This window comes from Scardinius erythrophthalmus (genome assembly GCF_964197995.2).
Source record: "Scardinius erythrophthalmus genome assembly, chromosome: 12".
Classification (NCBI taxonomy): Eukaryota; Metazoa; Chordata; class Actinopteri; order Cypriniformes; family Leuciscidae; genus Scardinius; species Scardinius erythrophthalmus.
The window spans coordinates 19,369,024-19,394,301 of record NC_138232.1 but is presented as its reverse complement, the minus strand read 5'-3'; the positions used below and the strand labels follow the sequence as shown (position 1 = coordinate 19,394,301).

The 25,278-nt window shown below is 37.7% G+C and overlaps 1 protein-coding gene across 1 annotated transcript; it reads left to right on the top strand.

Moving 5' to 3' along the window:
• The first annotated feature begins 2,467 nt into the window (after positions 1-2,467).
• slco2a1 (solute carrier organic anion transporter family, member 2A1) lies at positions 2,468-23,652 on the top strand. The gene is made up of 14 exons (XM_081381843.1): positions 2,468-2,603; positions 9,004-9,141; positions 9,912-10,074; positions 11,475-11,690; positions 11,777-11,875; positions 11,986-12,122; positions 12,978-13,053; positions 13,591-13,755; positions 13,929-14,136; positions 20,115-20,262; positions 21,390-21,550; positions 21,660-21,724; positions 22,144-22,264; positions 22,694-23,652. Exons 1-14 carry the CDS (start codon positions 2,544-2,546, stop codon positions 22,812-22,814), a joined length of 1,878 nt encoding a protein of 625 aa, XP_081237969.1. The 5' UTR covers positions 2,468-2,543; the 3' UTR covers positions 22,815-23,652.
• The last annotated feature ends 1,626 nt before the right edge of the window (positions 23,653-25,278 follow it).

Sequence of the window (25,278 nt, the reverse complement as noted above, 5' to 3'; positions counted from 1 at the left end):
TCGTAATGTAGTACCTGCAAGGTCTGTGTCAGTAGAGTATCTTTTTTATCTTTACAAAAAAAAAAAAAAAAAAAAAGAACCCAAATGTGGTGCTTTCTGATGATTAAAACATAATTAATAATTAAAAAATAAATAAAACATGACATAAAATGATTAAATATGAACCAAGGAAATGGCGGCGAAGTTGAAAATTGAGTGTTAAAGCTTTATATTGCAATCGTTAATGACAACAACATTGTATAGGCAACAAAAACTATCCGCTAACAGTATTCATGACTCTTGCGTTGCTCTCCGCCATTTTGAAAAGGTCAAAGGTTATCTCATCTCGGCAATTCGTGCATCAAAATATTCTACGAGTTGCCCAGTGGAAAATACCACATGAGGGGGTGTTCATGTGCATTTTCCATGTCGGCTTTTGGTATTTACCATAATTACCATAGCACGTGAAGGCACCATTATTCAGCACTAGCCTCGAGTAGCTTTCACAATACAAATATTAAAGCCAAAAATATGTATCTATGCAACTTTCCAGAAGTAAAATAACTCAATTCCTTCATTCCGCTGGCAAAAAAACAAAAACGTTTCTGACCGTGGACAGCAACAAAATGTTCCTAGGTTCAGGTAATATTTGTCATCTAATGGAGCTCAAATTAAAAAATGAGTAGTACCATTCTCATAGCTGTGAATTGATGCACAAAACCGTTGGGTGAAGCGGTCATATAGACAGTCATACTTTATCGTGAATAAAACAGGTATTGACCAATCAGAACAGAAGCAAGGACTGGAACTTACCATATTCTAAATCAAAATAAAAGTCTAAATTAGATTTGTTCCTCATATAAAGTGATTGTGAAAAATGCTGGCATCCTAACAACATTGGACCTCGTTGACTTGAAAAGAAAAGTTTTTATATTTTTATTTATTTTTTATCTTCTTTTGTGTCCCACAGAAGAATGTAAGTCATACAGGTTTGGAATTACATGAGCGTCAGTAACGAGTAAATAACACAATATGCATTTTTGTGTACCCACTTAAGAGAATAGCTCTGTCATAATGGCAGTCTAAGCATTTCTTGGAAACTTGACAGAAAAGAACAATGTTACAACAATGTATTTCAATGGGACGTAGATGATGTAACATTTATGGCCTCTTCAGTGAGATTGCTTGTGCCAAAAGGCACTCATTTCCAAGGTTTCGCTTCGCTTGACTGTACACATGAGCACAAGGGACACTTGAGGTCCATTATAGGGGAAGAAGAAATTCTTTAGTCACAAACCACTAAATGTTGATAGGAAAAGTACAATTTGTCAATATAACTGGCTATACAGAAAAATGTATATGCCTTTTATCAGGTTGTAAGACTCTGACCCTATAGAGTGCAGAAATGAACAGAGACTCACACGGGTTCAGGTTATAATCGTCAGTATGACGCAGAAAGCATTAGAGTACTATATGTAGGAGTGGTGGACTTTGATTTGGTAATAATTACACTTTGGAATGTCATTGTAAATAACTTGTACTCAAACTGTGAGGTGTCCGTCTGTAATATCCCAAAGTTCATTGCATGTGACTTTATATGAAAGTGTCGTTAAAAACTATTGAAGTTTTGCAGTTGTAAAAGCAGTGGAAATCACTGACGCACCGACAAACCACTTCAATTTAAAACTCTCAAAGACAGGTGTGTAATTATCAAAGCCAAGTCCTTAAGAGAGAACTAAATGATTGGGGAAAAATAGCCTTAACTCACTTACTAAACATTTATTTGGACCTATGTGATTACAAATAGACAGTGGGTAATGAAGTGTAAGGTTTTTGCACTTATATAGCTCTCTCTGGTGTTGTATTATACATTTTATTTGTGTCAGATTTGCCATATGGGACAGAATATGTACACTAAGTAAACAAACATTTTCCTGTAGCTTTTAGCAAATGTAATCAACATAAACTTCTATTATGATAATGAATGCACCACATAAAACTAATTTATACAGTTTCACAGACCATGAACTGGATGGAAACCCTGGTTTATAGATAGCCTATAAACGCCCTCATTATGATTTTTTTAAAGATTAAAATATTTTATGATATAATTTGATATATATAGCCTAACATTATTATCTATAGATGATGAGTAATAAAAAACCATGTCAAAAAGCATTAATACAAATGCATGTTGAGTGTAATAAAGCCATGAGCATAAATAGAAAAGCAAAAGTAATCCTGTTCTCCTCTGTTATCATTAAGTGGAATATAGTTAAATGATTTACGCTGTTTATGATATGTGTTTGCACAGATTCCTTACCCAGAGTGCAGTACGCCTGTGTAATATGAAGAAATGAACTCCGTTCTGTCAAATGGGGAGAGAGATAAAGATCACCAAAACAATCGCGCGTGGAGTAGTGGGCGGGGTCGAAGAGCATTGGGCGGGGCTCGTGACATCACTGATAATGGTCATATAATCCCCCATAGACGATCACCGAAGTGGAAACGTGTCTTGCTCATCCTTGCTGAAACAAGCTTGACAACCAACTTCACCTTTCAACATGGACATATACGCCAAAGACATAAAGAAACCCAAGCCAGCGTTGTTTTATAACATAAAGGTAAATTAATGTTATTGTTTCATGGTTGTTGTTGATTGCCTAATATGTCATTGATAATAAGCCAAGATTCATACAATATTAATATTAAGATATAAATATAATGTAAAGTTCTTATTTTTGTTCACTGTCTGTAGCAGACATCTTTTTCTAAATTGTTTAATTATCTCTTTAAAGACACTTTTAAAAGCAATCAACAATGCACTTGCCGTTGTTGTTGTTGTTGATGGTGGTGGTGATGTGACGTGCAGTGGTTGCACATATTATTATTTGTGCTGTCATAATTTTTATTGTCTTTAGACTTTTAACCTGCACTTTTGTCTTTAACACTCGTGAGTTCTTATGGCTTTGTGTTTTATTAGTTCCCAGTCCTTCAATAAAAAAAAAAAAAAAAAAAAAAAAAAAAAAAAGATAAATCCTTAATGTCTAATACTATAAATGTATCAATGAAACTAGCAGGACATTGTGTGTGTGTGTGTGTGTGTGTCTGGTGTATCTTATGTCTCTCACACTTGTAAAGCCAGGTTGTTTGAAGCCCTGAATGTTTAATTTAGGGTGTTTGACCGCAGAAACAAGTTTCGCTGTATTTGACTGTTAGTGCAGACAGACTTCTGTCAGTTTGAAGCAGCTGTGGATGAGGACCTCGGCCCAAGGGGAAGTATATATGATATCTGTCAGATGGCTTGCCAGAAGCGATGCTTAGTTGAAGTTTAGGATGAGCTGCATTCATTTAGGTTTTTCTCTCAAGCGAATGTCTGTGGAATGTAGGGCTAAAATATAGTTCTGTCATCTTGCTCATTATGTCTGTCATGTGTGTGGCATTTAATTATGGTGTTTTTGTGTTTGGAAATTGTTTGGAGAAAGATCCCCTGACCACAGACTGTTTTGTGTTACAAAGTGGTGTCAAAACTATTTCAGCTTGGCTTTGCTAGAGAGTCATAGATTTATTTGTAATTGATATAGCTGTTCATTTCTCTCAGTAGATCTTGACCATCGTTGCTGTTTACGCACCAAAATATTCAGTTTATTCTGATGGCTCAACAACTCATTCGATCCAACTGAGCTCAATCTAAATGAAATTTTCATTAGGAAGGGGTGGTGTAGACGTGCAATAACTCAATGAGTAGGAAAAAAACTAAGCATGTAAACGCTTGAATCTTCTCAGTTGGATTCAAAAATACCTTGACCAGAGATCTTATGAACTGGTCAGTGGAGTAGACTGAATATTTACTAAATATATGCTTAAGAAAAGCTTTTAACATTTGTCAGATTTCCTTTTAAGGTATGTAACCAGGCAAAAACCACAGTTGCACTCGGATTGCAAAGTTTAGGGTTCATATAAACAGACCTTTCAGAATATGAAATCAGGCTGGATTCAGTCGGTAATTAGTGATCGACCCCTATCTTTGTGATTAGGCATTATAGAAAATTACGTCTGAGATTGTCTGGAGTTGATAAATCCTTAAGACTCATCACTCCACCTAAAGTATAGTAACTGTTGAATCACCTGTGACAAACCAGCCCAGAGGTTGTTTGTCGAATTAAAAGACGAGAAGAAAAAGTGTTTTGCACCGACTTCAGATCTGTTTTTTGTAATTGTGATAAATTGTTGGCATGTTACAAGCTAACACTGAGCAGAAACAATTCCAGTGTGGTTGTTTGTAATTACAGTAGCTAAGACAACTTGATGTGACACAGATCCAAGTGTCTGCTTAGTTTGCTTTACTTCATTCTATGGAATTCCTTTTCGACCCCTTATTAGGGCACTGTCTGTTGTTGTGGTAATTTATTTCTAACGAATGAGAGTACAAGTTTCACAAGAAGCTTCACACTATTGACTATTGACGATCCACAGCCTTGAGTTGTGTGGTTCTTTTGAAAGTTACTGTCCATTTTGCTTCTCTTTGACACACATATGCTTACTTAGACTTTATGTGTTTGCAATAAGGGTGTGAGAGTGTTGTAAATGGATTGAGTATTTGTGTCTATGTGACCAATGGAGCATTGCTGCTCATGTTAAACTGACAGGTTTTAACATATGTGTGTTTTGTTCATCGAAATGAGTCAGGCAGTGATGACGTATGTTGAAAGAAGGTGTAGAACATGCTGTTCAGTGTACTTGGTCTGTTTACAATCCCTAAACCCCTTTTCAGATAATACTGATATAGCATGTAGTACTTTTCTCTATTTTGCTCATTTTTTCTCTATACATAATTACATAATTCTGTTCAAATCAGAAAAAAGACATTGACATCTCATTAATTTAGCCACCTTTATTTTAGTTAAATGCAGGCTGGGATTTCAAAACAACATTGTTAACTTGAACTTGTCATTAGAAATTGCACAGAGGAAATATAATTTATTTGGACCACAGGTCCTCTTAAGATCGCACTTGTTGACAAAGAAAAGAGTAAAATATTAAGAAAAACTGTCACATTAATCTTGCATTTTTCCACTTATTCTACAATCCACTGATTTACTCTTGGCTTTGGGTAAAATTGTCATGCAACGGTTCATTTACTCTTTTATTGGGACAAAGATTTGTTAAATTTGTATTTCATAATTCTGGAACAGCTTCTATAAAAATTTTCAGTTGACTTCATTGGATCGTTACTTTACCTGACTTTTTTTTTTTTTTTTTTAGACCCATTTGCAAGATTTTCTTTGAAGCCATTCCATGTGAAAATCGGTGAATTCAAACATAGCTAGCAAGTTCATCATTTTCTCAGACCTGAACTTGAGAGACATGATTATTTTGCAGTCATTATTAATTTATGTTTGTCATCACGAAATGAAATGTATCCTAATAATATGAATATAATACAAAGTTGGATTGTGCTTGTTTCAACCCAAAGTGAAACAGCTCCTGAATGTCCTGTTATTTTTGTAGCTGTGGTGCACAGGATGGGCAAAAATGATTGGGACAGGCTTGTACTTTCTGACTGTTTAAGCTTTATATCCTGAGGAGATCCGAAAATGTCTGCTTAATGGTTCCCGTAACGTGATAGTGGTGCAGCAATGCATGTAAAACATCAAACATCAAAGTCAGTTCTTCCCCTGATTCTCTTTACTCAGCAGGGGAGTCTTCTTGTAGCACAATAGCTGCTGAGGAAGGGGAAAATCCAGTTCTGGACAGACGACGGGAACTGCTTTTCAGCACGTTCATTGAATCTTTCATCATTGGTTTTCTATCTGTGGAGTTTGAATCACACACTGTATCCTAATAACATTAGGCCTGATCTACGATTTCAGTGCAATTCAAACATCATTAAAAGGCTCTGCTGATTCAAAACTAATGACACTCTATCAAAGTCCCCTAAAGACACGTAAGTTCATTTGCCGGTCATCTTTGTCTATCTATTTAGGCAATAGTCAAACAATTTCTACAATCTGTCTTGAATGGGGAAATGTATTTGAACTTACTGAAATCTCCAAATCTGTTTGATTGTTCTGTTTGAAATGACACACACGCACGCACATGCACACACACACACAAACACACACACACACACACACACACACACACATGCACTTTCTTGATGAAACTATCAATTCCCATAAGAAACCTCTGGAATCAAAAGAATAATCGTGGTTAATTTAACATATTGACACTCCCAGTTTCCCAGTTAGTAAAAAGTTAAAAAACAAGCAGCTTTCTCATAATTTCAGCAGAACATTTTGAAGAAATTGTTATACATTATGTGAGGGGCCTTCCAATGTTGTGTTGGATAAGTCAAAAAGGTTGAGAACCATTGTTTACAGTCTAATGCAATGAAGAATAAATGAAAAGGTTGAAGAGTAAGTGAAAAACCAATGCCTCAATGGAAAAATCATTTGACTTTTTTTTTCCTAGAATGCATAAAGCGGCCTGCCAGGGCCTAAGTGCATGAGGTAACAGTAGGACAAATGTCTGACAATAATTTTCTCATACATATGGCAGGATTGTTTTATTTTCGTTCTTCCAAAATTCCAAAAACGATTCACACATTGCTTCAATCCAAAATAAATATTTCAACATGCTTTGTGCTTACCCAAGGCTACTTTGTAACAGTCATTCACGACACGGCGAGTGATCAAACACGTGCCAGCTCTGCAAAAGATTTACGACTGCTTGGGGAGAATTATGCACTGATGAACCTGCAAGCTGTAATTTGAGTAGGAATTTATGGTCAGGTTATGCTGTACGTGTGCTATTGCCTGCACTTTTGTTAAGGCCTAATAGCCATCAATATAGTAACATGCCCTGATCATAGTACACCTACTGTACCACAGGGACACGTATTGAGTTATGGCCTCTGGAGAAAGATTGCTCATAGTGTTGGTTTATCAGAGAGTCTTGAAAAATCAATAAAAAAGAGATCTGCTCGAGCTTCATTGTAAAATATGAAAGGATACAGACGTGGCTGCTGCATGTCGAATAATTCAAGCTGAACCGAATGTGGAACTGGCACTGGTGCGGAAAGTTGCACAAAGCTGCCATTCAAACGTCTAACAAAGGCATTTAGTTGGGGCTGCTTGAGTGGACACAGCCTATCAAAATATTTCCGTAATTAAAAGCCTATTCCCTGAAAAACAAGAAAGAAATCGTAGCAACTTTGTCATAAGCAGCTATTATGTGTGCTAACAAACCATAAAGCCGAAGATTTAATGGGAGCATTAGCTGTTCTAGAAACCATTGAAAGCATTGTGATTTGGCCTGCAATTGAGAGCTGGTGATGAGGATGAGCAAAGGAGAGGGATTTATGTCTTGTGTTTGTTTAGGAAATCTAGTCCAGATCTCTACATGCCCTATCAGATTGCTTCATGCCTTTGAGAACTCTGCGAACTTTCCTCTGCTTTTGCTCATGACGTCTTAGGCACAGAAAATGCTATTTGGGAGCAGCTGCTTCTCAAACACACAAACAAGGAAATGTTCTAATTTATGAGCTTTAATCTCTACTGCATTTATGGCTTATCGTCAAGAACCTTTCTCAAGAGAGGTGAAATGCTGCTAGACAAGCATTACAATCAGGTCATTTGCCAACCAGTACAACAAGTAAATATGGCTATAGCTCATGTGCTCCAGCTTTTCTTTCTTTTTTTCTTTTTCTTTTTTGCATAATTATGCATCTCTTAAAGCATGTTATGATACGTTATCTCTACTCAAATATTTCATGTATGATAAACTAAAGGCCCATTCAAATTCCAAGTCTGTTCAGTCTGTTGCTGGCTGTCAGTGCGGCGTGAATTGGTCTTTAACTGAATTGACTCAACGTAAACACGTCCAAATAGCTTGATTCATTCAAGTTCATCCTACCTGAAGTATTTGAGTAGAGATAGGCTAACATGTTTCAATCACATTGAACAACTGTCCATGTTTTAATCGAGTAAAGTTAAAGTAAGATATTTTCGAGTGTATAAAGCTGGTAATAATAGCACTAAGGTAGTGTATTATGGATACATTAATAGCAATAATAGTTGCACACGTCTGTGACATACGAGTTATTATTGGAAAAGAAAAAAATATATGGTGGGGATGATTTGGTACTGTCCTTAATTTTTTGATTGGATTTTGAAATGTGGGTGTTGCACTCAAAAATGAATGCAAGCTTGCAGTTAATTGATTGGGTTTAAGCAGACTACATTATTAGTGAAGTTGGCCATTTTCACTGGAAGTTATGACATGACAGACATAAAAAAATGAAACATGCAAGGAAACGTTCATAATTAGATCTATAACATGCATTTGCAAAATAGCTGGGATGAATTTTCATTTCATGCCTACTATAAGAATGATAGAATTTTTTTTCCAGGCTTTGGAAATGTACAGAAAAGTGTCAGATACTAACGGAGAGCAGATACACCACTGATCCAGTTTTCCATTTTATGAACCACCTTAGTTTTATCACTTATTTGCACAGTGAGGAGCTTTTGGGGCAATGGCATCTTTTAAAACAACAGTGTAAATCTTGAAGGTGATTTTAAGAGCTCTATGTTTGGTTTAAACTATGTTGCCTTTTCCATGGATGGGTTAAAGGCAGAGGACAAATTCCAAGTATGGCTTACCATACTTGGCCTTCACATTACAAACCAAACACAAAGTGAACTCAGATATATTGTGAAATCAGTGTGGTTAACCTTCATGTTCTGAGGTGAGGCACTGAAGATCAAAGTCTGTAGAGATTTGGAAGGGAACTCTAAATTAAGGGAGTTGTTGTTTAGCTCCAGACGTGCTGTTTCAAATAACCCCCATGTGACACTGTAACAACACACTGATGAATGCACTTGCTCAGATCATAGAACATCAGGTTCCTTTGTCATTGGAGAATGTTTAGTACACTTGATAATTATAATTGGTACACTCACTGTAATCATAACCTGTATGTCTGACCATTCTTCATTTTCTTGCTCTCTCTTCCTGTAGTTCTTCGTGTTGTGTCATGGCCTGCTCCAGCTCACTCAACTCTTGTATAGCTCTTACTTCAAGAGCACCATCACAACAATTGAAAGACGCTATGGCCTTGACAGCCTCTCTTCAGGAACCATATCTTCCCTCCACGAGGTACAGACCACTCCATACAGTCTTGCAAAGAGTTTATGGCTTGCTTAAGTGGAAACATTGAAAGTCTAATAAATAATGGAGCATTTAGACATTAACTTTTTGAAAACTGAATTTTACGGGTCAAGCCTTCACAATTAACTGGTTGTTGAATGTCAGTTAGTGTTACTATATTGTTGTATTGTGGTTTTAAGGTGACGTGATGTGTAAGGATACACAATATTAAAATTCTTGCAGATACTAAGCTACTTAAATGGCCTAATTGAAATAAGGCCAAATCCTGGCTTAATCTAAGCGCTGTCTGTGAAACCAGGCCTAAGAGTGTTAAATTATTAGTGTTTTAAAGATTAACTTTAAGTGAGTGTTAAATGACAGCAAAGGTAATCTAATGTAACAATAGGGGAAATGAGCATGTGCAACAGACACAGATCTCAAATGAAGCGAATCCCTAATTATATAATATATGTCACAAGGTATTTTTATGATAATGAATCATGAAATTATTAACTTAAAACGGTTTACCCTGCGGAAAAGTAATGAAAATATTTTTCATGGTTTTAGTTTTAGATACGATAATAACCCTGTAACCAACATGGTATTTCTGATGTGGCTGGGTGTTTAAAGAAGTCTAAGCTAGTCAAGCTAGTTAAAAAGGCTTTATGTCAGGATGCTTCATGTATTACTGTAGGTGTATAAGTGCAATAAGAAAAAATACAGGCTGCTTTATGTGACTTGTTTTTCTGTTTTTTTTTTTGTTTTGTTTTTTTACTTAGGTAGGGAACACAGTGCTGATAGTGTTTGTCAGTTACATGGGTAGTCGGGTTCATCGACCTCGATTCATTGGACTGGGTGGCCTGCTAATGTCGATAAGTGCCATGATCTTAGCTCTACCTCACTTCCTGTCCCAGCCCTACACCTTTGACTCTGTCCTGCATGGTAAGTGTCATTCGGGCCATTAGCATCCATATTTATCTCAATGAAACCAATTAATGTGAATTTTACAAAGTGTAAAAGTTATTTGGAAATATACACATCTGTTGGAATGAGCTCTGCACTCTCTTCCTCCCCATTTTCTGTCTTAGTTTGTTTTTATGCATGATCATATTGTTTCATGCCCTGAGTAGAGGATCTTAGACTCTAAGCTCATCAAAATGATAATGTCACTGTGTTCATTTAAAAAGGCTCAGGACACTTTGAAGAAAACCAGACACAACAAAGTGGGGATCTAAAATAACAAAGCTGAATGATAAACATCAGCTTAGACATAACAGGGTAGGCATGTCTACAGGAAGTTGCTGCCGAGAGACTCCATTTTGACCCTAGCCTCACTTCTTAGACAGGGTTTAGCATTAGGTTGGGAAAAAAAACATGAAGAAATAGACGGATTGAGGTTGAAAAGGGAGAGGATAGAGACGAAAAGGAAAGAGATGAGGACAAAGGAGTGGAGAATAGATATGAGACTGCCTGATTGATCAGACTGTAAAGAAAAACCTGGAATTTACTCCAAAGAGATAATGATTATCTCCCTACACTTCCTTAAACCTTTTATTTTTGCTTCTTTCTTTTACTTACCCTATTCTGCCTGTAGATACTGTCATTTGGACTTATACATTACAATGCTATGCAAAGGTTAAAGGAAACTTACAGTCTTTAAAGCCATGTTGTTGTTTTTTTTCATGTTCTCACCTGCATGTTATTTCAAACCTGTACTGTATGCCTTTCATTCTTCTGTGAAAAACAAATGTACTGTAGAGTATCCAAGCTGCTCTTTTGCATACAAATGAAAGTGAATTTTTTTGGTCTCCATAAAAAGACCATTCTGTAAAACAGGTTGCATCGCTTCCAGTTCATGTCTTTTATATGTGCTTTGATAAATATAGAGCTGTTTTACTCAAGATACCTTCAAAGGAGCGAGTAAAGATTAGGATAACTGATCTCCATTGCATATGCAGATTATGTTTTTTTTTTCTCACTAAGATATTTAAATCGAATAAAAAGGCATCAATAAAAACAACTAGCTAGGTGAGATGATTGCCTTAAAAGTCCATAGATACTGGCATCAGTTTGTACTGCCATTAACACTTTCTCCGACAAGCGAATGCAGACCCGTTTTTCTGTTTGTTCACGTAACATTCGGCATAAAACTTATTGTGTGGACAAGATCAGCTTGGACAACCCTCAAGTTTTAAGTGTAAAATGCGGACCATAGATATTTTGTCCTCATCATTTCAGTAAACATTTACTAAACATTTTACTAAAGACAAATATCTGGATGGCTAATGTGACTGATAGTTTTTGGGATAAATGTGTTGTATTTCTGTGTTTAAATCCAACAGCGAGCAGACAGGATATGTGTGATGTGCGTGGGAATGCAACTGGTGCCGAGGCTTGTGGTCAGGAGGATTCACGGAAGCTTGTGGACACCAGTAAATTGTGGGTGTTAATGGCTACGGCCCAGCTGCTTTTCGGAATCGGTTCAGTCCCCATTCAACCTTTTGGCATATCTTATATAGATGACTTTGCAGGGGCTGGGAATTCACCTCTCTATATTGGTACGGTTCATTTTTTTACAAGAGTTTCTAATGTTCATTGAAAGAACTGTTAAGATTATTGACATTCTTGTTGTTGTATGTTGCAGCTATTCTCTTTGCTCTGTCAGTGTTTGGGCCTTCCTTTGGATTCCTCCTGGGCTCTGTGGTCTTGCGTATTTATGTGGATGTGGACCGATCCAGCACAGGTTTGTTTACCCTTTAAATGACAGCAACAACTTATAACTTTTCTTTATGTTAATGTTAATTGTAGACAGCTGCAGTGTTACATGTTATCTAGAATGATTCTTTCCTCTAGGGGAGGAGTTGGAGTTGACCCCTACTGACCCTCGCTGGGTTGGTGCATGGTGGATTGGTCTGCTCATCACTGCTGGAGGTCTTGCTCTCACCTCAATTCCTTACTTCTTCTTCCCCAGATCCCTTCAAGTAGAGAAGGTCAGTCATGGGTTTGTTTTAATGACAACTGAACACTTCACATGATCCTTCAGAGATCATTCTAATATGCTGATTTGGTGCTTAAAAAAACATTTCTTATTATCATCCATTTTGAAAACAGTTGTGCTGTTCAATATTTTTGTGGAAATTCTAACTTTTTTCAGGATTCTTTGATGAATAGAAAGATCAAAAGAACAGCATTTATTTGAAAAATGTTGTAACAATGTAAAAATTCTTACTGTCATGTTTGATCAATTTGATGCTTCATTGCTGAATAAAATATTAATTTCTTTCAAAGAAAATCTTACTGACCCCAAACAAACGGTACTGTATAATATATACCAATAAAAGTTCTAACAAAAAGAAGAGGTTTATTTTAATAATATGTTTTTTTTATATGTGGTTTCAAATCTGTGTCTCTACTTTTTGTGGAGCATTTAATAAAACATAAACTCAGATAAAATGGGCCCTCATCTTGTAGGTTATCTTTATTTTTTTAGTGTCCCAAACATGATTTTCCATCTTCATCACCCAAACTCAGTAATAATAATAATATTAAAATAAATAAATAAACTTGAGATAATTTTCCTCATTTGAGCAGATGCTGTTCAAAGCTACACACAGAAGCTTCCAATGATCTCTCCACCATATGGCACATTTATAAAAAATAAAGTAAAATAATGGTAGAATAAGTGACAAAAGTCAGATGAATAATACATAATAACTGTTTTGACATATTTTAAAATGTAATTTATCCCTAAAGCTGAATTTTTAGCATCATTACTCCAGTCTTCAGTGTAACATGATAATTCAGAAACAATTCTAATATGCTGATTAGAAAGTCTTCTTTTGCAGTCTTTTGAATTGGATGGTGACATCACGAAAGAAGACCCCAAGAAGCCAGAGAGCTCCATGCTGGATTTCTTTAAAAGTGAGTCCACTCTAACAGGTTTATTATGCATTTAGAGCAAGAATAGTAAGACCATTTTATTAGTATAGTTATGGCCATTCAAATAGTTTATGTAGAGTTATAAGTATAGTTGACATGGGTAATTGAAAATAAAATAAATTGGAAAAAATTCTAATAAATAAATAAATAAATAAATCAGAACAAATATTACTGCAGTCCTGTGCTGTTGATGAGGCATACGTGTGCTGTTTATCTGTCTCGTGTCTCTTGAGTCATACAGCATGCTCAGGTTGTTACTGTAACAGGATCTGACAAGTTCTTATGAATATACCTGCCTCCAGGGCATGATTTGTAAGAAGCTGGTTTATGCGTGATCATGTCTTCATTCATGTGTACTCAGTGCAAAATTGATTTTGAAAAGTGAAAAGTGATTTCCTGCCGTACACTCATACACTATATATATATATATATATATTTATAACTTTTCATTTATTAATGAATCAAAGTAATATGTAAACATCAGTTTCTTTCTCTTGTGGTCTGTCTGTGTTTTTGCAGTGTTCCCTAAGATGTTCGTCAGGATGTTGCTAAGTCCTCTCTTCATGCTGCTGGTTCTGACCCAGTGCTGTTTCTCCTCTGTGATCGCTGGACTTGCCACCTTCCTCAACAAGTTCCTGGAGCGCCAGTACAGTGCCACTGCAGCCTATAGCAGCCTTCTTATTGGTCAGTCGACATATTATAATAGAATACATTATATATGTTACAGTTTTAGGAGAAACGTGGCCCTAGTCTCACTGACAGTATATTTAACTAAAATATGGCGTAGTCCCCATGATTTTATACTAAGAAATATCCCTTATGAAAATATCTGTGAATGAATCTTTGTTTTCTCTCAGGTGCTTTAAACCTGCCGGCCGTTGCCGTGGGGATGGTGCTCGGTGGTCTGATTATGAAACGCTGGGTGTTGTCATTCAGAGCCATTCCACGTTTCTCTGTTGTAATGCTCACCATCTCCGTCTTCTGCTGTGTGCCTCTCTTCTTCATGGGCTGCCCCACACAAGATGTTGCTGGTGTTTACCCCAAAAGATCTAATGCCACCAGTGGGTGAGTTTCACAGGATGCTCTTTTGAGTTGGTTTTGAGGAAATATTTTTTGCAATATAGATAGAACTAATAAATAAATTAAAAATAAATAAATCGATAAATAAATTAAATAAGAAAAAAGTTCATTTAATTTTAGTCAGGTCTGGCCTGCTTAGGGGAGAAACTGCAAAACAAACTGTTCTCATTTGTTTGATTGCTTCCATGTTGTTTGGAATTTTCTCCGTTCAGTTAAATAACTGTTAGAAGACTGATTGCACAGACAAACTTTCGTCTGAGTTCGCTCAAAGACACAATCACGATAAACAAATTTTGGCCAATTCTGTCAGAAGTTCCCTCACCTCACATTTATGCATTTGGCTGATTCATTTTTACAAAGCATCATTTTAATGGATCATGGATCCCCTTAAGAATCAAACCCGATGAACCCATGAGTGTTAGCACCATGATTTACTGTTTAAGCTAAATTAACGCTTTATGTTATAGGGATCCTGTTTCTGTTTTTCCTATAAATCTGACAATTATTCAAATCAGAATAGTCAAAAAATCTTTTTTTAAATCCTATTCATCTACAAATCCTTAAATAATCCTGCACCAACCTATTTGACTATTTTAATACTTACTCCACCCCTACATTCCCGCAAGAGGTCTAAGATCAGAGGGTTAATTCTTCCTCCAGATCCCTAGAACCCGCCTAAAGACCAGAGGAAATAGAGTGGCTGGCCCCACTCTTTGGAATAACCTACCTAATCACATTAGAACGCCTTCCAATCTGAGTTCAAATCCTGTCTTAAAACTCATATTTTTTCCTTGGCTTTAAATGTGTAGTTCTGTCTGGTTCTTATGGTGATTCTAATTGTATGTTTCTCATTTATTGTGCACCCTTATGCTCTTATTGTACAGCACTTTGGTCGGCCTGTGGCTGTTTCTAAATGTGCTTTAGAAACTTGAACCAAACTTGAACTTGTTGATTATTTTAGTGTTGCATCACATGTGAAAAAAAACATTTTTTTTTTAATATTAAAAAATATACAAAAAGGAACAAAAAATGTATTGCTAATATAGATTTTAAAGGGGACATATCATGAAAATCTGAAAAGTGACAACCCAGTAACTTTGTTTTGGTAAGCCTTTCTCTGCAAGCATGTCAAATAATAGGCCGATCAGATTTCGCTCCCCTTTCGACGTTGGAAGGGGATCTTATTATTTATTATTACCGCCCCTTACTCTTCAAGTTTCCACCCACGGCGGCGCCATTTGAATTACAACAGTGTAACCAGTTCTAACGCAATGGCAAAAGTTCGAGCAAAGCATGCAAACTGTTCTGTCGTTGGCTGCACAGACGAGCATAGAACACTATTTGACCAAAAAATGTCACCGCTGTCTTATAAAGACCTCAGGGAACTGTGTAAACTTGTGTAAAAGTTTAACATGACGATACATGCAAGTCGATGAGATGAATCAATGTAACTCCACAACATCTAGCTACATAAATGTATCCACTAACCATTCAGAAACGTCCAGGTGCAGTTTAAAAGTTGCAACCTCTTCCTGAGTCTCTCCGTAAGGCTGCACTCCACTACTGGTTATTTCTGGGATTTTGGATGAGTAAGACTATTTGCGTTTTTTGTTGTTATTGTCAAATATCCGAAGCTTGTGTAAAGGATTCTTCTGAAGAGGGGTGAATAAACATGACTGAACATCTGAACATTCAGGCTCATATGTAGAGTTGGCAGAAGCGGGTTTTGAGATGAATAATTCTCTGTATCTAGCGCTTTCCGCTGACTCAGAGGACCCCGTTCTGGATCTTGAAGCTTGCTCTGTGAATTCTTCAGACCAAAACGAGGAACTCATACTTTCTGAGTCTGATCTTGAGGGGTTGGATGAAGATAAGCTGGCGGGTGCCTCGGCAGAGCAGCTTCCTCCGTTTGCCACTTTTGAGGAACTGCTTGATGTTGTCACTTGTGCTGTTGCCAGACGAGAGGCAAGTGATTGTGGGTTCAAAATTGCTTTCTCACATCTGCACGAGTGCAGCCTCCCAGCCGCTATCTCCCTGTGGTGACAAGATTGTGGAGGAAACCATACTCTGCTCGTTTGCATATGCAAGCATCATTAACATACTCTACTGTGGTTGTTATCAACAAGCAGGGCTACGAGGCGATGCCAAAGGTGGAGGAGATGCTTGTGGGCTATCGCTTTCCTTTATCGCCATTGTTGTGGAAGAAACCTGCCTTACCAACTAAGCCTTGCTGAGTAACGTCTAGCTTAGTTAGGAAGGCGTATGCGGTCCCTGCACACAATGGCAGTTCTGCAGGCATACCAGGCTGACCTGCTCAAAGATTTGGATCATGGTGAGGGATTAAGAATTGAGAAGGTCAAAGAAATTCAGCTAAGCCACATACTTAGCCCTGTGGCCAACCAAGCAGACGGCTCATGCCGCAATGATTCAATGGCTGCAATGGTTGCCACTGTGGCTCAATCTAAAAGGGAAAGACACGGCCTTTCTCCTTATGCCCCGATCTCTCCCTCTGGCCTGTTCGGCAACGCAGTAAACAATGCCGTTGACAGGTATCAATTGGCGGCGTTCAAGGGGCTAATTCCTCGCTCTTCAGGATTATAGAAAAAAATTCCACTGTCAGACTTTGTGGCAGCTTGGCTACTTCTGCCCACCTTCTCTCAGTGGGTTATTAATACTATAACAAAAGGATACAGAATTTAGTTTGCTTCCTGTCCACCTCGTTTCCGATGTGTCATGGCAATGACATTATTTCAGTTAAGGGAGAAAGGGGCCATAGAACATGCACCCCTCCTAGAGTAAAAGGCAGGCTTCTACAGTTGGTACTTAATTGCACTTAAAAAGGATGGGGATTTAATCCCCAGAATCATCCCCCCATGGTTGTAAGGGTCACATTCGGTGGGCTACATGCTCTACAGCTTTAGAAGAAGCCAAGGCTCATTAACGGAGGTGTGGCTTTGGGGGCTTGTTGCCGTCGCAGATTTCTCATCTCTCACGACAGACACCTTTCTCAAGGGATGTGGTACGGTTTTTGATGGCCGACCAGCCAGCGGTTTGTGGGAGGACTCTTATCTCTCTTGGCACATAAATTGACTCAAGATGGTGTTTCTAGCCCTGAAACCCTTTCTTCTGCAGCTTAGGCGATACCATGTGTTAGTTTGGACAGATAGCACTTCAGTAGTTTCCTACATCAATCACCAGGACTGGCTGCTTTCCTGTCCCCTTCAGGCAGACACAGCAGATCCTGCTCTGCTTGGAAACCAGTTTACATTCTGGGGCATGCAAACATGGTGGCAGTCATCCCGTCAAGGCAGGGGCTGAGGCCCTGGGAATGGCGACTACATCAACAAAGAGTGGAGTCCATATGGAAGTGGTACGACATAGCAGAAGTGGATCTGTTTGCCTCCGAGAAGACAACCCACTCTCCCCTCTGGTTCGCCCTCACACTAGGCTGTGCCTGTATGCCTTTCCACCGATAGCTCTGCTCTCAGTAGTTCTAGCAAGGGTTCGTCAGGACTGAGTTTGTCTTCTTCTAGTGGCTCTGTTCTGGCTGACCCGAGTGTGGTTTGCGGATCTAGTGTGTTTCTAGGATGGCCTCCCATGGGAGATCCTGATCCAGAGAGATATTCTCTCTCAAGTGAGGGTGATGATATTTCATCCCCGGCCAGAGATATGGAAACTTTGTGCCTGGCCCCTGAGGGAAGTAGCTACGACTTCATTACCACAAGGGAACAGCCTGCTTATATAACCCCAAATCAGGGGGAGGCAGCTGTAACCTTGAAACTTAAGCATATCAAAAAGGGAGCTGCCTACTAAAGCCCCTTAAAAGGAGGCGGCCGCCCTTAGATTATTATAAGGGAGCTACCTGTTTCTTAATGGAACCCACACAGAGATGGAAGGCAGCTCACCTGACCTTGGAGATCGATGTCGCTACCTAAATTGTGCTCAGAAGAGGGGAGGCCTCAGCAGGACAACTCTTCATAGCAAGAGGAGGCCATAATACGCTCAACCTTAAAGACAGCTTATCACAGTGGCTCACAGAGAGCTGACACACTTGATGTCACTGTCAAGACAGAGCTCAGGTGAGCGGAGGCCTCAGCAGAATGACTCTATAGCGAGAGGAGGCCAACCATACTCAACCTCAAAGACAGTTTACCAAGGCAGCCTCACAGACGGTCGATGCACTTGATGTGACTGTCTAGCTGGAGCTCAGGTGAGCAGAGGCCTCAGCAGAATGATTCTCTATAGCGATAGGAGGCCAAACTACGCTCAACCGTAAGGACAGCTTATCATAGCGGCCAACAGAGATTCGACACACTTGATATCACTGTCCAGACGGAACTCAAGAGAGCGGAGGACTCAGTAGAACGACTCTTTATTGCGAGAGGAGGCTAAACAAAGGCCACCTTGAAGACAGCTTAACACACCGGCTCACCGAGGGCTGACACACTTCATGTCGCTGTCTAAATGGAGCTCAGAAGAGTGGAGGCCTCAGCAGAACGACTCTCTAAAGAGTCAAACTACACTCCACCTTAAGGACAGCTTATCACAGCAGCCCACAGAGAGTCTACACACTTGATATCACTGTTCTGATGGAGCTCAGAAGAGCAGAGGCCTCTGCAAAACGACTCTCTATAGCGAGAGGAGGCCAAACTACACTGAACCTTAAAGACAGCTTATCACAGCGGCCCACAGAGAGCCAACAAACTGTCCAGACGGAGCTCAATGGAGCGGAGGACACCAGTTCATGCAGAGGCGTTCCCATAGCATCAACATCATGACGCAACATCTCATTCCCCTCTCAGCAAACTGTTTAATTAAAACATTTATTAAAATTAATTATTTAAAACTAAATCCTTAAAATTATGCCATGATGGAAACCCCTAAAAGGTTCTATATAGAACCTTTTCTTCTAAGAGTGTAGTATAAATGTATCTTCTATAAACAGGGCCAGTTGAAGACAGCTGGTTCTCACAGACACTGAAAACACTGTTAAGCTTAGTCTGTTCTTTGTCTTCTGCCAGTGTTTGGATTCAGACCATTGTGTTCTAGTGAAAGTTTGTATCTTCGAGTCCAGAACAACTTCCAGTGAAAATGCTATGTAATCAGTTGAACTAGCACACAGGTGAACAGCATGGGGCTTAGTCATTTAAAGTAGTTCTTGGAATCAGTTGAAGTTCACTTCACCATTCAAAATACTGTGTGCTTCATATCTGAACACTTTCACTATGCCAACTGGGAGGAAATGAGGAATGACTGTTTTCCATGAACTTTATGAACATACTACTATTATTGTGTCATTGTGAAAATAATTGAACGTTTAAACACACACCCTGTGACTGTGTTCTGGATGTTAAAGGAATAGTTCACCTAAAAATTATGTCAATGTTTACTTGTGTTGTTCTAAGGTTTTATTCATTCTTCCATGGAACACAAAAGATGACATACACTGACAATGAATGAGAACTGGAGATGTTAACCTTCAAAAAGGACAAAAAAGCAGCATAAAAGTATCATGAAAATACAATAACAGTAGTCCATACCACCTGTGTGCTATATTCCAGTCTTCTGAAGCTATACAATAGCATTGTGCGATAAACAAAAGGAAATTTTCTTCCAGCCCAGTGAGATGTTACCTAATATGACTGGATAAATGAGTCAGAGAGTTGAATTTGAGAACCGGATCAGACCGATTCATGAACAAATCATTCAGACCAGTTTTATGAACTCTATCAACAAATTCATTGAAAAGAATCGACTAAAACTGAAAAAAAAAAAATCTCATCAATCATACATCACTAATTACAAATTCTCATGAACATGCCAAGGAAAGCTATGAGGATGTCAATATTTTCAGTTAATAATGACAGAATTTTTGTATGAACTATTTCTTTAAGATTACGATTCATAAAATGTTTCTGTGTTCTGCAAGTAAAGGCTAAACTGTGTCATTTTATGCCCTGCAGGCTTCTTCTGCCCTGTAGTGCAAACTGCTCATGTCCCAGCAGCACCTTTAACCCAGTGTGTGGGGAAAACAACATTGAGTACATCTCACCCTGCCATGCTGGGTGCAAAAACTTCACCATGGATCCCAAGAACCCATACAGAGTCCAGGTAAATAAATAAATCTGACAAAACAGCACATATTTCACGTCATGAAGTTGTCATCTCAAGCCAGAGTTCTAGCAGAGTCACTGCATGTATAGATCTATCCATTTAGACCTTTATTTAGCTTATTACTGAGGCTAGATAGCAGCTCATTGTGAGCCTCTGCTGTACTAGCGACACCGAGCAAATGGCCAGTCATGGTCTGTTAGCGATCAATGGGTTGAATCCAATCAATCGCTAATTAGTAATACTTCCTGGAGGAAGTGCTTTGGGGACTTAGGACAACTTTAGTGTTAAAGCTTCTGTATAATTGCCCAGCAAGAGACTTACAGGAGCAGTTGATGATGAATTATTCTGTATGACACAGCACATATCATACCAAGAGGCAATTATAGTAAGAAATAGACTTGTTTCTGGACTCCTATGCTGGTTCAGTTCAGTCAAAACAGGCAATGGAGGACACTGTGTCATTAGAAGTCAATGGAGCACAAGAAAACATTATAAAATAAGTGTTAGTATTAGCAGCATCTAATGAAACACTTATAGATATTTTACTCTTAAATGTATAGTATCCTTATAGCAATAATGATGTTTGTAATGAAGATATGCACTCATGCAGGGGTTCGCAACTGGTTTTGCTAACTCAAAATGTACCATACAAATTGAAAATGATTAATTATTTTATTATTGGTATGTTATTTTATTATGTGACAAACCATGTTTATCCTCATGAACCTTTATTTATCGAAGTCTGGGTCAGATTTCATTTTACCTTGTGCAGTTTTGTTTTTCAAGAATATGTCACACTTAATGTGACAGGTGAATTTGTGTCATATTGTATAGTTTGATACAAGACCTTTTAAATAAAAAAGATACGGAAAGCATTTTCTCTTCACATTTAAAATATGATAAGCCTAGATATTTACATAGACACACACACACACACACACACACACACACACACACACACACACACACACACACACACACACACACACACACACAAATTAGTACTTAATTTTAAATACATGTATGGGTTACTGGACACTTAACAGTTAACTTAACATTTACTGCTCTCATATTCGTATTGAAAAACCATATCATAATAACGTCCACTATCTCTTTGCACACAGATTTATAGTAACTGCCAGTGTATTCCTGCTATGGGCATCGCCAAGCCTGGCCCTTGTGCCAACGCCTGCCCTCACTATCTCCTGCCTGTAATGCTCATCATGTCTCTAGCCGGACTTATTGCCAGCCTAACACACAACCCTATCTACATGATGGTGCTGAGGTGAGAAACACAACATTGCATTCAGTGTGAGAACTTAAAATGTAAGAAATTGAGTTATTGTATTTTATTTGATCTCATCTTATTTCAATTATTCTGTCTTTAACTATAGGTCAGTTCCTCCAGAAGAGAAGTCGTTTGCCATAGGGGTTCAGTTTCTGCTTTTGAGGGTTCTTAGTAAGTAAATGACCAAAATACCTTTTTTTAACTTTTATTTATGTATATTTTAATTAAAGTGTTAAAAGTTTTCTTTTCATTAAATTTTCCTGTAAGATCCTAAAACAAAATAATTGGTAAGAGAAAGTGGTCAGGGTAAATAACCATTTAAATTATTCTAACATGAGAACACTTTCCTGGGAAAAAAATCTCTGTCTAAATTGTGCAAGTACAATTGCAATACTGTAAGTACTATACGCCCCCTTGTGGCGATACAACAACATAGTTACTGTATAGTCATTTACTGTATATACTGTATCTTATTACAACAACATCATTACACACTATCTATGCTTATTTAGTATATTAGTGCATAGCAATATATATTTGTTTAAACTTGTAGTATAATGATTTCTTTTTTTCTCTTTCTCTTTGCTTAGCCTGGCTGCCAGCTCCGGCTCTGTTCGGGATGACCATAGACTCCACATGTATTTGGTGGAAGACGGCTTGTGGGAAAAAGCAAGGATGTGGTTACTATGACAACAACCTTCTGAGAAACAGGTAAGGATATTTTCTCTTTTGACCTAAATACATTATAAAGGTACATTTGTGTCAAAACTCCTAAAGGTAGGTTTTGAATTTAGTCAGCTTAAACACACATACTGTATACATATATTCAGCAACACAAGGCTAAAAATAGAAATTAAATTATGCTAATAAGTGTTATTAGACTAATTACTGCACTGTAAAAAAAATACTGTTGGTTTAACTTAAACAAGTAAGTTACCTGGTTGCCTTACATTTTTGAGTTCATTGAAATAAAAAATTTGAGTTCATACAATGAAACAGAAACTCAAAATATTGTGTTATCGTAACCACATTAATTATCTAAGTTGATTTGACAAAAGATAAAAAGTTGTGATAAGAAATCATGAAAAGAATGTTTTACAGTGGTGTAGCACTGATGATGATCATGATGACTTGTTGCAGGTATCTAGGGCTTCAGGTGGGCTATAAGACGTTAGGCATTATACTCATGGCATTTATTGGCTGGAAAATGCACCGGACCAGAGAGTACAGCTTAGAGAAAAGGCAAGAGGGACTCCTGTGATGCCTCAACCCTGCTTAACCTATCGGATCTCACTTTTGAGAACCTTCTCAGTGAGTTGAGCCCCTGGACATTTCTTGTCAGAAATCCCTCCTTCCAACATCTGGCTGGAATTCAGTTTGGATATTTCTCAAGTAACTGCTTGAGTATTTATTCCCCCCCTGCATGCATGCAGGGTCCTAACTGGAAAGATGCAGGGACTTTCCACCTCTGCAGTTATTTTGGTATTAATAAATAACTATGTATAGTAACTCAAAACAATTCATCATAATCTTAGCTGCAGTTTTCATCAGCAAATTATTTGAAGCTGGATTTATGACTGTGACACAAAACATAAGAGAAATGTCTATAGTCCTTAACTTTGGTTAATATGCAATTGAATCATGATTCAAAATGGTTGACTGGGAAAATTATTTTTCCCAGTCCGTATATCTACTCTTCTATTTGAAGACTATGTGAAGGATGTGGAATGCTCTGTCTCATCTATCGCCAGATACACAAGTGTGTAGAATATCAAACTGTGTGCCAGTTGAGGTGTGCAGCTTCAAATATCGATTGTAGCCTGAGCAGATTTAAAATGTTACTTTCAAATGTGAAGACATTTTAAAACTAGGCATCAAATGTTTGTAAAATATATTTTTATACCTGATATTGCTGTTTTATTATACCCTTTGTGCATATTGTTTTACCACGGTTCTTAACACAAATGACAAAAAGTTTTTCTTATTGCTGCTTGGAGTAATGAATCGTGACTTTCTGATAAACTTTTTATTATGCAACATGTAACGTTTATTTACCGATGTATAAGTTATTTCAAATATAAAATTTGTTCACAAATTGTTGTTGTTGTTGTTATTTATATTCGGCTGATATTTATGAAAGACCATTTCTGCCACAAAAAAAAAAAAAAATCATGATTTAGTGATTATAATGATGTTAGTTCCAGTTTGTAAATGACTTTTTGTCTATAATGGCTTAATATCTCATAACATCTACTTTTTGTCATAATTATGACTATTTATCTCATAATTCTGACTTAATATCTCAGAAATGCAACTATTTATCTCATAATTGCAACTTTTTACATCAACTGAGAATTACTGATCACACAAGCCGGCTTTAGATTACCAGCTCTGTCGTCATCACCCAATCAAAAACAAATCAAGCAGTGTCAAAGTATGTCAGTATTTTTGACATGAATCTATGTATAATCAAAATGCGCTATAAAGGAAAGGGGGATACAGCATGACGTCATGTTTATGTGGGTTGATACAGCATGACGTCGTGTGTGTGTGTGCGCGAGTGAGAGAGAGGTGGGGCCGCGCATGCGCAGCAGCGATTAAGCCTGACAGGCTGACAGCCGATCCAGTGCAGCATTCCAGTTTCCTAACGCACAGGAGCTCCGCTTTCTCCATCGCGCTGCCCCATCCAGACATTTACACCGGTGGGAACACGCTGTTAAAAAAACAAGCCCTCAAACATGTCTGTGGGAAATGACTTTGGAAACCCTTTAAGGAAATTCAAACTCGTCTTTCTTGGGGAGCAAAGCGGTGAGTGTCATATTGGAATTTTCTCGGGAACTTTCAATAATACGCTTTATTATTGATTATTTACAGGGGTCTGTATAGACTTCAACATCATGATATTGATGATGAAATTTTATTAATAACCTAGCCTAAATCAAATTCATAAGCCATTGGATCTAGTGTGGCATGTTATTTTGATCTCTTATGGGATTTACATTTAATTTCATTAAAGTTTAATTTTCCGAGAAATAATCACTTTGTTGATCCTTTCTGTGCTTTTTGTATTTATTTCCTTCAGATATGTATTGCTAAATTGGCAAATAGATCACTTATTAAGATTTAAGTATCAGTTCAACTGATTATCAAGTTTAAAGACTTAAAGCTGTTTAATTCATTTTAATACGGCTATAATATTGCTTTAATGCTTTTTATATAGAAAATATAAAATATTTATATAAATAGCTGGATTTCGTGAATTTAATCCAGTGATGGGCTATGTCTACTGCAGTCACATATCTAAATTCTAGTGTTTTTATTATTATATATTTATATATTTGTTTTTTTTTTTGTGCAATGTGCAATCAGGATAGTATAAAAGTTTCATAAAGACCCAACTGGATGCATTTGCAGATTTCAGTGTTGTGTAAAATGTAGCTGGTGTACTTAGAGAACAGAATGAATAATATAAATAAATAAATAAATAATCTGGATGTTGAGACACACCCAGTGTGTGCCATTGAGAGAACTTATGTAGCTGCAGCCTGCCGACTCTGCCTGGTATTGTTTCTCTATGATGACAGTGATGACTAGCTCAGTCCTTTACCCATTGATATGGATGGATGAGTCTCAGCAAATGTGAGTAGGTAAGTTAATGTTTAGCAGGACAACTCCGCTTTTATTTCCCCTGGCATTCTGCCCCCTGTCGTCATTAAACCTTCTAC

Coding starts and splice junctions, on each gene's coding strand:
- slco2a1 (XM_081381843.1), top strand. CDS start 2,544: ATGGACATATACGCCAAAGACATAAAGAAACCCAAGCCAGCGTTGTTT. Junction 10,075..11,474: donor CTTTGACTCTGTCCTGCATG/GTAAGTGTCATT, acceptor TAAATCCAACAG/CGAGCAGACAGGATATGTGT. Junction 20,263..21,389: donor AGAACCCATACAGAGTCCAG/GTAAATAAATAA, acceptor CTTTGCACACAG/ATTTATAGTAACTGCCAGTG.